Source organism: Prosopis cineraria, unplaced genomic scaffold, assembly GCF_029017545.1.
Source record: "Prosopis cineraria cultivar Desert tree isolate PC_DT_omini unplaced genomic scaffold, ASM2901754v1 PC6, whole genome shotgun sequence".
NCBI classification, from domain to species: Eukaryota; Viridiplantae; Streptophyta; class Magnoliopsida; order Fabales; family Fabaceae; genus Prosopis; species Prosopis cineraria.
This window is the reverse complement of record NW_026555337.1, coordinates 928,687-943,602: the sequence shown is the minus strand read 5'-3', so window position 1 is coordinate 943,602 and position 14,916 is coordinate 928,687. Positions and strand designations below refer to the sequence as shown.

Genomic DNA, 14,916 nt, shown 5'->3' with positions numbered 1-14,916 from the left:
GTTAAATTAGATATGAGTAAATTCAATAATATTTATATTTGCATATATAATTGTCAGCATCTTATAAAAAAATGATTTCAAATTATATGTTCAAAAATAAAGTTAGCTTTTAGTACGATCTAATTTTTGAATTTTTCTAAACTTTTTTAGTATATATTTAAAATTATTCAATTTTTTTAAAGCTTTTTCAATTCTCAATTTAACTTTAATTTCTGGCTCAATAGCTGCTCAACTTTAATTCAATTTAGCTCAATCATAAAAATAATTTTTTGATTTAAATCAAGCTGTTAATAGCTTTAGTTGATGATCCGACCATCCGAGCTTTAAATCATTGGCAAGAAGTTATTTTTATTATTATTTTACTCATATAACTATTTAACATGTATTGATTATTGTTATTTAACACATAAAAGGATTTGTAAAACTAACATCCCGTGCAACGAACGGCTGATCAATTAGTTCAACGATTAAAATATAGAATCAGGCGGAGAAATAAAAAACACTTCTTACAATGGACACACCACAAAAAGGAATTATTTGAAAAATATATGTTCCTTAAAAAATGCAAATACGATAGTAATGTTGAGGCCGCATTTGAATGAATACACTGTACTTTTCCCTCTCAAATCCCAGAATTTGAATGCTACAACGTTGCCAATAATTGGCTGTCCGTATTCCACATTCCAATTCAACCCAGCTGCATCTGCAGCCCACTCGCTCATACCATGGACGAAGAAGCGCCTCCTCCTCCTCTCGTCTCTCTTCCCCCCATCCTCCCTTCCTCCGGCCGCCGCCTCTCCACCGCCTTTCTCCACCCTATTCCACCCCTGTCGTCCCCCGCCAACCTTGCTTGGGTCTCTCTCCAGGGAAGACTGGTTAACTCCGAAGAAGCCAGTTCCGTCCGAACCATTCGGGGTGGTTTAACCCCACAAGAAGCCCTCGCTTGGGAGCTCTTTACTCCCATCCAGAGGTTCCTCATCGTCGCCGTCGTCGGTGTTGCAGTTGCTGAATCCAAGAAAAGCTACCAGATATGGCAGCTGAAGAAGTCCGTCGAACTCAGGGTTCGCTGTTTGTTTGCTTTGTTTCTTACTATTGATTTAACCAGGAGTTAAGTTTTTCATTTTTTTTAATATTTTCTTTTGATTGGCCTATAAAGTCTTAGTAATCACTAGGCGCCTTTTTTATCAAAGAAACAGGAGAAATATGCATTCCGTTCTGACCGATCACTTTTTCATTTTATTTTGAGTTGAGTGGGATATGTGGGGACTGGCTCTTACCGATTTTTCCTAAATTATAGACTTCTGATGTTCTGTTAGATGATAAACAGCAATATAAAATATCGAACTTGTGTTGTTCTCCTGGTAGGCCCGTGTACTCCCTCTCGACCTTTTCATATTTTGTTGGTCTGATTCCCTCATTTTTCAAACTACAAATGCCGTCTTGTCTGATTTCATTGTTTCCGTGACTATCTATCAGGATCAGGTGCTATCGAGCATGCAGGAGAAGCTTGACAGTCTCTGCGAGTTGGTGAACCATACTAAGGAACACTCAATTGCGGCAATGAAGAAGTCAATGCCAAAGAATGGAGAATTACTGTTGAGTGAACTGTGTGGCTCTGAGAAAGCTCAATTCGCTGATTGCGATTACTGGCCTAGTGATCAACAGTCTGACTTATTTGCGGTTGGTTGCTCTTCAAATTTCCGCGGCACTTGCGCGGTAGCCCCTAAATGTTTGTTTTTGCAATTTTAAGTAATAACTAATCATTTTCTGAAAAACTTTATTCTCGTTTAATTTGTTAGCAGGAAGGCTCAGTCACAGAAGATTCCGGTGGGAATGAAATGCTACATCGAACACCCTTATTTATTGAAGAACAAGAAGAGCGGCGAATGTCTGACTTGTCTTGGGCTTCAAGCGTAACATCAGCTTCTGATTTCCAGGTCACATAATCTTATAATCATCATTTGTATTCTGGCATTCCTTTATACGCATTACGTCACATGATCAGTAGCATTATTCAACTCTTCATAAATCATTGGTTGATCATTTGGACGAGCTTCTCAAATATTGCGTAGATTAATTGCCTCTTTTAATTGTCATGGACCGGTTCTTGCTATCGGCTGCAATTCTACATTTTTTGAATGATTTTTGTCATTGAATCATTAAAAATCTGGCCAGAGAAGTTCCACCAAATTTTTTGTATGTTTCAGTCATGTCCCTGACTTTAACTGGAATCAGCACCTTGAAGAGAAATCGCTCCATTAGATAGAAATTACGTGGTGACCTCGTTGTCATGTGTTGTGCTTTTCACAGTTAAACAGCCTGGCTTTAGAGCAAGATCTCCTTAATCTCAAGAGAGATTGTAGAGAGAAGGATACCAAAATACAGGAGTTGTCTCACCTTCTCAACTTTTCTGAAGTTTCCAGATCCAAGGTAGTTTAAACTACACTGGTTTTCATTTCTATTTCATTCTTGCAAGTTGCAACTTTTGTTTCCTCTGTTTAACAAGGCTATCACTATTCGGAACAGCGAGTTGCTGAATTAGAAGACATTGTACGCAGGAAGAATTCGACAATTACAAAATTAAAGAAGGAGTTGGTGGTTTTAGAACAAAAGGTGAGAACGCACATGTTGATGTGGCTAGTAATATCAAAATGTCTATTATAGCATGATAATTAACTAAAACACGAGATTGAAGCAAGGAGGCTTTACATTTGATTAAACTCTGAAGACAGTGAGCAGATTGGTTGTGTGTATCCTGCTAATTCAACATGCTTCTTAGTGCAGTTTGACGATTTATTGCAGGTTGTGCAGCTTTCAAGGCTTCGTAGACCCTCCTCTTCTTGCTGTGACTCACACGATGACCAGGTTGCGCACGTGAGAGAGAACCTATTATATGACATGGAGAGTAGCACTGGCCCCTCATCTTCTGATTCAGATAGCACACCTCTGAACAGTTCAAAAAAATCCATTGCCAAGGTTGATGACGCTCATGTACCGAACAGAAGTTGCACTTCTGCGGGTAATCAGAAAGTTAAGTCAGCAAAATCCATTGGCTCTTCAGGGAGAGCACTCGAGCAACATTTGGAATGTCGTTCTTTGAGTTCTCATAAAGTTTCAGGAAATCGAAAATTAACCGCAGCTTCTTCGAAACCAAACCGATTCTCAGCTCATGCGGACTTGAAGAGTAGGAGACGATCTTAAAGAATGTAGTTTGTGAGAGATTTGCCGGCGAGGGGTGTAGTTTTAAGAAGCAATATATTCACATAAACATTCCTGGTCATTTTTCGATGGCCAGGCCTCACATCGGAATTTGATATTAGCAGCATCATCAATGTATAAGATATCGAACAGTTGAAGTCGCCGGGGTTATTTTTTATTCTATAAAATACTCATTACCATGTGCTGACAATAGTAAAACGCGAGAGAGATGGTGCCTTGGGCGTCCGGTTTCGGTGTGGTGTTCATGGGTCAAGAGCAACATAGATGGTCCCAATTTAGAGGTTTTATTTTTATATTTATTAAAATAAAAATGATAAAGAATAATAAATTTATTTTATCATTAATTTTGATAATACAGATTTAATATAATTGATTCACTTTAATATTGAATATTTTTATAATTTTTATAAATTAACGATTTAAATGTAATTTGAATAGTTTAATTTTTTTTAATGAAAAAGGATAATATATAACTAACTCAAAATGAATACATAATAAAAAAATCTATCACAAACTACCTTCATTAAGGAAGGGTGGTTTTTGATAATAAATATATAGCACATCATTAAAAGAGTGATAAGAGTGAGCTAAGAAGTGGGTAAAATAGTTAGTTTCTCTAAACATAAAATGTAAATTAATAGTCCATGTTTTACAAAGAATAAGTTTGGTCTCATCCACAATTTCTTAAAAAGGATGATTGAAAACTTGTTCCCAATATAGAAGATTCAAGGCAACAATACAACTACTGAATAGTCAACTTTATTGAATCCATGATGCCAACAAAATTCTAAGTCAAGTTTGATTTCAATAAGTTCCATAATAGTTGGAGGGACTTCCTTTAATTCACAACAGAATCCTGATATAGTTTTCTATAACATTTGTGATAACACCTCCACAAGTTACTTGTTTATTTGGCAAGACTGAACCATCAACATCAATTCTAACAAAACTTAGAGTAGGTAGGTGCTATCTATATTATTGTCTAAACTGATTCCTTTTATTTTCGATTTTCCTCAATAAATGTTGATCAACATGTGCTTTCATAATACATCTCTTTGCATCCATAATAGGGATATTATCTTCCGAATCAAAAAGGCTTTTACATCTAAGAATCCAAAGTTCCCAACTAATTGAAGAGAAAAATCCAACGTACTTATTTTGTGTTAGGTTTCCTAATGTCTTGTTTTGAATTATAAGTGATCCATTGAGCGGTATCAAGACTTAGGAATTTCTTCCATTGGTTAGCTTCTATTAATTCCTCCCAGATCACACCTGTTATTTGGCAATCTCTCATCACATGTAGTCTTGTTTCTGCTTCGTTGCACCCAAAATGAAAGTTTACAGACTCATCCATCCTTCTTTGTGCTTTAAGCTCTGCCGTGTGCAATTTATTCTTCACTAATAGCAAGATAAACGTCTTCATTTTTTCTAGGACAGGTGCTTTCCAAATGATTCTCCAGACTGGGTCCGTATGCTCTTCTGTACCTGCATAAATAAAGGAGTACGCGGATTTTATAGAAAAAGAACCATTATTGGATGGTTTTCATATAATCTTATCCTCACCTCTTCTCTCACCAGGGATTTGAGTATCAGTAATCTTATTTACAATATCAAGTGGCAGCTAGGTTTCCATCTATTTATGGTTCCATGAGCCATCAGGTTTGAAGAAATATAAGACCTTCTCCTCCAAATCAATGTCTGCATGAACATTAGACATTAAACTAATCAGTGGTTCATCAATGTCAGTCCGTTTGTCATACCAGAATCGAATTCGGCTACCCGATCCAAGCTTGCATTCAACCCCTCTGATGAACTAGTTCCATATTTTACAGATACTCTTCCAAGTCTCTAAAGCTTGTTTTTTTTTTTTTTTTTTGACAATAGGTATTGTAGAATTGCCCCTTTTGCATTTGGTTAGAAGCACGGACCCAGAGGGCTTCCCTTTTAGAGATAAGATTCCAACATAATTTCATGATTGAGGCTTCATTTTGGCAGCATAGATCTTTGAGTGCTAGTCCCCCATTTTCTTTTCCTTTTATACCTTCTTCCAAGAGACCAGGTGGATTTTTCTTTCTTCTTCATTATTTTCCCCAGAGAAAATCTCAGCTATCTTTTTCCATTTCCTGAAGGACCCTTTTTGTAGAAGCATTGTTTGCATGAGATATGATGGCAAAGTAGAAATCACAAATTTAACTAGAGTTGTTCTACTTGTGAGATTGAGATATTTTCCTTTCCACCCTGATATTCTTCTTCTCACTTTCTCAAATAACGAACCACAGTAATGCTTGGACAGTCCGGATACTCATCAAGTGATGAGCATCGAAGCCAAAAATGCCTTGCATAGCAAGGGGATTGGATCCCCCATGTACCATATAGTTTTATTCCAACATCGTTACAAACTCCTATTGCATCGTTCACGGCGTTGTAGTCATTGGATTTGGTTTCACTAATGATTAGATTATGATATGACGTGATTAAATTTTCCATAAAAATAGCAATTTTATTAAAATACTACAAAAAAAATTATTTATCCACATACTACACCTCAAAATTTTTTTCCCACAATAAACTTGGATCTCAATTTGATATAAACTTTAAAATATAAAAGTACAAAACTTGGTTTCAATTAAATCGAGTTATGTATCTTTAATTTTTTTTTACATAAAAAAAGAAGTGTGGCAAGCGTATCAAATCCTTTTTGCCACGCCCCTTCCTTCTTTTCTCCTTACCACCTCCTTTGTCTATTTGCATTGCCAGTTAACCCCCTCCCTCACCTCTCCTTCCTCATGTGTTTCAAATTATCATTATAATTTTAATTATTTAATTGTAATATGTTAATTTTATAATTATAATCATACAAATTATATAAATAGAGCTAGAAAGAGTGTATCTTCTTTATGTTGTGTTTGGATTAATGAAAATTTAGATTTATAAAAATTATTTAGGGAAAATTAGTGAAAAGGACCTATTTAGAAACAAAATTAATCTTAGGGACCAAATGTAATTGAAGGACCAAGGCTAATATTTTATTCATTAAATAATTTAAACAAATAACCAAAATACCCTTTATGATAATTAATTTTTTTTCAAAAAGGCTCAAAATTTGATAGCTAGAGCTCTGGCCCCTCCTTCGATAGGTGATGGTATGCCTGCTAAAGCTCTGACTGGCAAGTGAAAGGTCGTAAAAAAAAAAAATATTTACCCCTTGATTACATGTAATCATTAAGGATTACATGTAAATACAATAACTAGAGGGTGCAAGAATTTTAGCTTGGTTGCAAGGGTTTTGGTTAAGGATGTAAGAACTTTAGATTGGGTATAAGGGTTATAGTTTAAGGTGTAAAGGTTCTGGCTTGAGGTGCAAGGGCTATAGCTTACGGTGTAAAGAGTATGTCTTCGGATAAAAGGCTTCTGGCTTGAGGTGCATATGTTATGGCTTAGAGTATAAGGCTTTTGACTTAGGATACATGTGCTATTGCTTAGGGTGCAAGGCTTCTAGTTTAAGGTAAAAAGATTATGGCTTGTGTTATAGCAATTTGATTTACATGTAATTCATGATCATTTTCATGTAATTCTAGGGCGTTGACAAGGGCATACTCTTTGTGTGATTGATTTACATGTAATTTGTTGGAGAATACATGTAAATCATTCCCTCAATCATACTCGCAGATTTCTTCACCTATAGATTAACATGTAAATCGTAGCCATTTTCATGTAAATTTTGGCCATTCACAAGGGTGTGTTATCTTTGTTTTTGATTTACATGTAATTTACTAGATATTACATGTAAATTATTCCTTAGGCATGTTTATAAATTTTTTTCTATGTTGATTTACATGTGATCAATGGTGGTTTACATGTAAATTTGAGGCACTAACTGGGATGTCTTCTTTGTGTGATTAATTTACATATAATTCGCTAGAGATTACGTGTAAATTATTCCCTCCAGTTCAAAATATAAGCAATTTTTAAGAAAAATCTGCATATTGATAAAGTCCCATTTCCCAAAAAAATGTATATTGTTTTCCCTTTATGCCCTTAGTTTAAATTACCAAAGCACTTCATGATGAGTGAGACATACACTTACACAAATATCTAGGTTAATAAATACAAGGGATAAAATTGTGATTTTTTTACATGTACTAGGTTGTTTATATTTTAAACCAAAGTTAGCTTAAGGAAAATGCTTATATTCTGGACCGGAGGGAGTATTCCTCAGGTATGCTCTCAAATTTTTTTCTTATATTGATTTGCATGTAATTAGTTGTCATTTTCATGTAATTAGAAGGGCACTAACAGTGGGGGCTCTCTCTATATTTGATTTACATGTAATTCACAATATATTATGTGTAATTGTCATACTAACATGTGACGATTCAATAATTTTATGTAAAGAATAATCGAATTTTCAATGGAAAAAAGTAAATATCTAAGGGGACTATGAATAGAAAAAATATGACAAAAACAACAATAATTCCATTAGTTTATGTTTGTCATTGTGCCAAGTATAAACCAAATGATAAACAAAGACTATAGGGCACCCAAATAAAAAAATATACCATAGGAAATAAGAAAAATATTATGTCTAAGTCAAATTACATCCTACCTTATACAAAAAATAAATAAGGGAACACTCACAATAATTTCTCTCCTTTTAAGTAGTATACAATGTATGACAAGCATGTTAACTTGTAAAAGATGCAGGTTTAGCAATGTAACATGGAGGACGACTGACTTGTCTAAAAAAAAAAACAAGTAAATGTGAAGATTGAGAACAAAAAACAATAATTTCAATGTACTTATAAGTACGATCAAAATGATAAATAAAGGCTATACAGCAGCCCATATCAAAAAATATACCATGGGGGCTTAAGAACAACATTATGCGTATATTAAACAACATCTTATCCTATACAAAAGAAAAACAAATAAGGAGAAGGGTTATAAGTATATTTCAAAGTACAATCACGATTTCATTTAATCTTCGAAGGGAATTCCTTGATTAGCATTTTCTTATATCTTACTTGAGTTATGATATGCATGAATTGAATTTGCAAGAGCTTCTTAACTTGAACTTATTTCTTCTCATCTTATGCAAAATATTATGCTTCAATGCATTTAAAACATTATGCCTAAAATAAAAATTAGTAGCCATCACAAGTAGGTTATTCATGTCATGCTATACTCAAGTATTTGATGTTTATCTAAAATGAAATGATTAACCAAAAGCCAAGAGTGCCATTTAAGTCAATACATAATCAAAAAAGCAATAGTAAATGGCAATGAGTAATCAATCTAAAAGTGAACCAGGGGCGAATGGAACTGAGGGAGGTGATAGCTTAGGCTTGAAGGGTGGCCGATGGTAAGGTAGACAATGGTGGAGACATAGATGTGATGGATCCAAGGGTTTCTGTTGGTGGAAGTGAATGATGAGAAGTAAGTGTGTTTGTAAGTGTGAGGGAAGGGCTTGAGAGTATGAGAGGCTTAGGGATGAGGAATTTTAGAGGAACACGATTGAAGGTTTTGTTTTGCAGAGAGTTCAAGGGAGATTAAGTACAATGGCGTGAACGTCAGTAAAGGTGAGTTCGAGAGTGATCGATGGCAATGGAAATGAAATGGCAAAGGAGGAAGGTGATGGCTTGGAGTAGAGTCACCAAAAATTGTCTCCAATTTACTAAATCATTTTCTCACAATAACAAAGGGCATTTTTGTTCATTCTTTTCATCCTTTTTTGAATAAAATAACAAATTTGGTCCTTCAAGAACATTTGATCCCTAGGACTAATTTGCCTTTTAACCTGATCCTTTTCACCAATTTTCTCAATTATTTATATACTCCCTCTAATCTTATTTATAAAGTTTATATAAATTTATATAATTGTAATTATAAAAATTTATGTATTTTTATGATATGTATAAATACTCAAGTGTATATATATGTTGGCAAAAGGAAAAGAAGGCTAACAAATATATTACACACTGGAAAGGAGAGGCAAGGAGGAGGGGCATAATAAACCACACAAACAAAAGGAGGGAGAAGGGAGGGAAGAAGGGAAAGGGGAATTAGATCCGTTTGTTGTCACTATATTTAGCGGCCCTCAGAATCTCAAAATCTTGGACGTTTAAGCAATCAATTAGTTCATAATGCACAATGTCACAAAGATTTTTTTTTTTAAAAGGAAAATGATAGTTATATTTTAAAAAAAATTCTAAAAAAATGAGTTTTAGATAGTTGTAAACAGGAATCCTAATTATAAATTGAGATTTATATTTGAAATTTAAATATCTTATTTTCAATTAAAACATTTGGATTTGCAATTATTTGAATAAATATCTAAAACTTATTTTTCAAAGAAAAATTTAGTTGGAGCCTAACTGTAATTAATTATTTTTTTAGGACTTAACTGCAATTCACAATGAATTAATATAATTATATTCCTTGTAAATTTTTCTTTAAAAAATAAGTTATAAATATTTATTTAAATAATTACAAATCCATATATTCTAATTAAAAATAAGATATTTAAATTTTAAATGTAACTCTCATGTTATAATTAGAATTCCTATTTGTAATTGTTTGAATTAATTTTTACAACTTGTTTGCTAGAAATTTTTACCAAAAATATAACTACAATTGATTTCTTTTCTTTTTGGACTTTATTGCCATTTTCCTTTTAAAATCCTCCTTACATGGCGCATCATGGACTAATAGATTACTTAGTGCATGTTTGGATAGCATTTTAATCCATTATTTGAAGAAAAAAATAGATTTTTGCCAAAATTATCCAAACACCTATTTATCTAAAAATTGATTTGTTCTCAAAGCTTCTTGACTCGACTTTTGTTTCAAATTATTCAAGGAATATAGAAAAATTAAAGAAAGGTTCAAAAAATTATAAAAAAGGTATAAAATTTAATAAAACTAAAATCAAACTCTCTTCTTTTTTATTTTTTTCTTAGTAAAATTTAAATTTTGGATCCTCAAAAATGCAACTAGCATAAGTTCTTGTCAATCACCATCCTCCACTTAGCACTTGCTATAAAACTGATTTAAATAAAATGTTAATTGGTAGAGAAAAATTAATTTAATTTAATTTAAAATTGAGGGTCATTGTAAAAATTATTGCAAAAGTCTAGTGAAAGAGATTTTGCATCATTTATTACATTACTATATTTTTTATGTTACCAAAATTTCTAAGCAATGCTTAATATCTCATCAGATATTGCTCATCTATGTGATGTCATTAGAGACTAACTTGTATGTTATTATCTTCATTAGTTATTGAAAATTGATATTTGATATTTAAAAATTAAATATTTCTCTTTTATTAAATTTATTTGAATTAAAATATATTGAGTTATTCATTTAAGTAAATTAAAATTGTTAATATTATTATAATTTAAATTTTTATAATTAATCAGATATATAATTTAAATAATATATTTAAATTTTTAAATAAAATTTAATAATATTAGATACCAATTTATTAATAATTTAATTTTGAAAAGTAATATTTTTTATGGTAATTTATACAGTTAAAATTGATTCTGAATAAATTATTCAAATATCTTCAATTCTATTAAATTTAATTTCAAAATAACAATAGCAAAATAGATTGCATTATAAAATAATTAATTAAAATTAAAATTTATTATTTAATTAATTATTTTTATAATTTATTATATTCAATTAAAATCTAAACCAACACTTAGCTCAGACGTTAGAGATTCTTAAGGCCGCTAAGAATTGCAACAATGAGAGGATCCCGCTCCAAGGAACGGATGTGGGAAGAGAGGGGCAAGCGCAGCCTGCAATGCTACCCCTGTTATATCAGCTTTTTTGTTTTTTGTTAAATAAAGGTATATTACTCAATGTGATTTAAACGTAATTCTGTACTTTTATGTTAAAAAAATCTAAAATTTGGTTGGCTTCAAACTGAGATATAATTTATGCTATTTAGAATATTTTTGAAATCGTAGCATGTGGGTAAATAGAAATTTTGTTTGTATTATTGCGGTGAAATTGTCCATAAAATGCTCATCAAGACGAAATTCGAGTAATTGGATAGCTGGAGCGCTGAATTGGGATTGAATATCACGATCGTGCCCTCTCTCGTTCCTTGTGGGGCAAAAATATTGGATAAGGCTTTAAAGCTGGTGTAAAAACAAATGTTTAGTCCTCAGCGTTCACTTTCACATGATGTTGAATATTGTGTTGAACTGTGATTGAACGAAAGGAGTTAATAAATGGTCAAGCGTAATTCAAAGTGCTGATAAAACGAATAGGAAGGGTCAGAGAACACGTGGGTTGAATGGCTTACAGCCTTGACCGTAGATGAGATGGAGGAGGAAGGCAACCATGGAACCATAATAATACCGCTGGTTGGATCCACCGAATGATGATGATGATGCTGGGCTGTGTTTTCGTTCAACGGTTTTTGACCGAACTCGCATCCACCCTCCCAACTCTTCACCACTCATTTTTTGAGCATATTTGAATTAAATCTCAACGGAAGTTAGGATATCCTCAACTTTGGTTTGGGATGTTAAAAGTTTAAAAAGTTATGTTTGGATTAAAAAAAAAATCAAACTAACATTAGGTCCTAATAAGCGTTTTTGTGATAACCAACTGCTCAAGTTTCTGTGGTAGCTTTATGAAAGCCAATGCCCAATACTTTTCTCTTTCTTTATTATCTTCACCTCTACCAATTCTCTCCTTCCACGGTATCATTTTTGAAAGCCAATTGCTCTTCTTCTCACCTTCTTTCTTCATGTCGTCGTCATCTCTTGCTCGCTCTTCACCTCCTTCTCCCTTGCTCTATCGAATTTGACTAGAGATCATCGCCACTATTGCCAACCGATCTCAACTATGTGTGTTGCTCGCGTTTGGGGCCATTGGCAACAATCTTAGGGCATGCAACTAGGTTGTTTAGTGGTTGGTATAAGGTTTTCTCTTTCATTGTCACCACTACATGTGAACTTAGCCGTGCAAATCTCAAGTCTGCTTTCTTTCTTGATATTATTTTCATAGTGATAACCACATATATCAACATTGTAATAGCTTACAATTTTCTCTCTTTTGGTGAATGCAAGCAAGCCTTTGGGGTTGTCATTGTCTCTGCAGTCGTCATTGTCATTGTCCATGAGTTTTGCCATGGGTTTAGCTGAGGTTGGACGTCATTTGCTCATCTTGTCTATTCGTAGCTTCTATTCTGCAATTTGAGGAAGAAGAAGGGGATGACCGAGGAGGAATAATTATAAATATAAATATATTATAATATAATTATAATGTTATATTAATTTATCTTTTTCTAAATAGAGGAAATTAGCTTAATGGCCAAAAAAATACAGTTCCCAAAAATTATGGATGAGATTTTTAAATATTTTAAAATATGGCCCATTCATAAAATAAATTAGATGTATTTTATTTTTTTAATCTTCAAATTAAATTTATTATTAAAGCACAATAATCTATTGTAATTAATCCTAAACTGATTGAATCTTTCTTCTTCTTTTTCCTCTAAATCATTCCTTTTTTTCTCTGAATATAAAGCCATTGTCTTTCTTCATCACAGAGCTTTTTTTTTTTTTTTGCTTCTTTGTTTTTTCCAAGAACACTATGAAGAGGGCATTAGACATTGACGATGAATCTTCATTTCTGGAAGCAGAAGACTAAGTTAAAATCTATTATCTGTCATTAGATTTTCACCATCTTCACATCTCTCGGTAACATTAAATTTTTTGTTGACTGTATTTGATTTATTTTGGATAAATGATTATGTATTTTTCATGCTATTGATCTGTGAAATTACATCATTGATATACATCCATACATACATACATACATATATATATATATATATATATCAATGATAAATAAATTTATATCTAATTGTCTAGTTATGTTGATCTGTGATAGTATATCAGTGATATATAGCATTATATCAATGATATAGTATTGTGAATCAGTAACACAAAAAATATATAATCATTTGTCCAAAATAGATCAAACACAGTCTACAAAAAATTTTAAACTCTTAGTTTATCATAGAGAGTCAAATACTTAAACTAATAAAATAAAAAATCATAAATTTATTGCTCCATCTCCCCATCGACGTGCTCCATTCCGTCAAGTACCGTCGATATATCTCACCTTGCATTTGTCTCTTGCAATTGTGACTATGGCTTTTTCATACTGTTCTACTGTCTCGCATTGGTTTCTCTTGCATCTAGTTCTGTCTTCCTTTTCACGTTCATCTCTAAAAAAAATGCCATCTTAGACTATATATCTCACATTCATTGCCTTCAGTTGCAGAGATTTATTGAGTTTTGAATCTTTTGGTATTTGAAAAAAGGAGATATTAAAAGGGTAATTTTATAAATTAATTATAAACTAAATATTAAAAAGGTCATTTTTAAAATTTAAGAAAGGATGAATTATTTCTTTTACTTAATCTTATGATATGGGCTGTGTGTAAAAACCCTTATAAATATTCTATTTCAAATTATAATATTATAAGATAATTATTCCCTCCGTTTAAAAATATAAGATATTTTTTGAGAAGTTAGATGTTAAAAAATGTAAAGCATTTTTAGTTTTTTGAGATACAATCATTACCTTTTTTTTAAGTACCTCTATTAATAATGACTTTATATTTATCGTAGAAAGTCTAATAAGGATAAATATGAAAAGATAGGGTTAGTCTGAAGATATAATTACTTTACTGGGGGTAAAATTTGATTAAAAATGTCCAATATTTTTGAATGGAGGGAGTATAATTATAGTATATAAATATAATGATCCAACAAATAAAATATCAATCAATTTTATAAAATAAAAATTCTATATTTTAGGAAATTTAAAATTTAAAGTATAAAATACCTAGAATATATGTGAAATTTATGAAGATAAGAAAGAATTTAAAATATCTAGAACAAATAAATAAAAATCATAACAAAAATATCATAATATAACATTATAATTTTATAATGTTCTGAATATGTTTTATTTTTATTTTATAAGTTTAATATTTTATTTGCTAAAAGATATATATATCATATTTATTTAAATTTATAAATTTATTTCAACTTTTCATAATTAAGTATTTTGAATTTTATCATTTAATTTTACATTTTTTGAAAACTAATATTTTTGACTTATCAATATATTTTATATTTGTAATCTATGTTTTTTTAGTTGGTAAAAAAAATCTATGTTTTTTTAAATGTAATTTTAAGTTTCATATTTTTTTTAGAAAATATCAACTTATTCACAAAACTGACTTTTGAATCAAATTATTTAAACAAATTTTAATTTGTCCATCCGACTTTTGAAAAAGAGATATTTAAATATAAATCACGTTACATTCATTGACTTTTCTCCTAACCTCAATTAAATCCTAACTTCAGTTGTAAATTTTTTAAGCCAAATACACACTTCATCTCACTATATATCTATAAATTTTAAAACAACTCATCTGTTTCAAAATATTTTTCTTTTAAAGTAACAAGTACGTACAATTAATATGTCAAAATATAATATACTTTATTCAATTTGCCCTCAATTGTTTTTGTATATTCCATTAATTTCCTAGCTCTTGATAGTACTTCAATGGCTCTAAGAATAAAATAGAGGGAAAAAAAAACCAATAAGGATTGAGTCTGGTGAGAGGAGCAAATTCCTCATATCGTAGCGACA

General features: G+C 31.5%; 1 protein-coding gene across 5 annotated transcripts; it reads left to right on the top strand.

Annotated features, from left to right (window-relative positions):
* The first annotated feature begins 632 nt into the window (after positions 1-632).
* Positions 633-3,376, top strand: LOC129314334 (uncharacterized). Of its 5 annotated transcripts, none has more exons than XM_054957754.1 (6): positions 633-1,061; positions 1,477-1,680; positions 1,803-1,937; positions 2,311-2,430; positions 2,527-2,613; positions 2,785-3,376. In XM_054957754.1, exons 1-6 carry the CDS (start codon positions 726-728, stop codon positions 3,199-3,201), a joined length of 1,299 nt encoding a protein of 432 aa, XP_054813729.1. In that variant the 5' UTR covers positions 633-725; the 3' UTR covers positions 3,202-3,376. The 5 variants fall into 5 exon arrangements, with proteins under 5 accessions (XP_054813729.1, XP_054813725.1, XP_054813728.1 ...); XM_054957750.1 differs by having other exon boundaries at positions 1,477-1,716; positions 1,800-1,937; XM_054957753.1 differs by having other exon boundaries at positions 635-1,061; positions 1,800-1,937.
* Positions 3,377-14,916: the final 11,540 nt, after the last annotated feature.

Bases quoted from the DNA above. Each gene is read 5' to 3' on its own strand.
- LOC129314334 (XM_054957750.1), top strand. From the start codon at position 726: ATGGACGAAGAAGCGCCTCCTCCTCCTCTCGTCTCTCTTCCCCCCATC. The intron at 1,062-1,476 runs GTTCGCTGTTTG...ACTATCTATCAG, and splicing joins AGAAGTCCGTCGAACTCAGG to GATCAGGTGCTATCGAGCAT. The intron at 2,431-2,526 runs GTAGTTTAAACT...TATTCGGAACAG, and splicing joins CTGAAGTTTCCAGATCCAAG to CGAGTTGCTGAATTAGAAGA.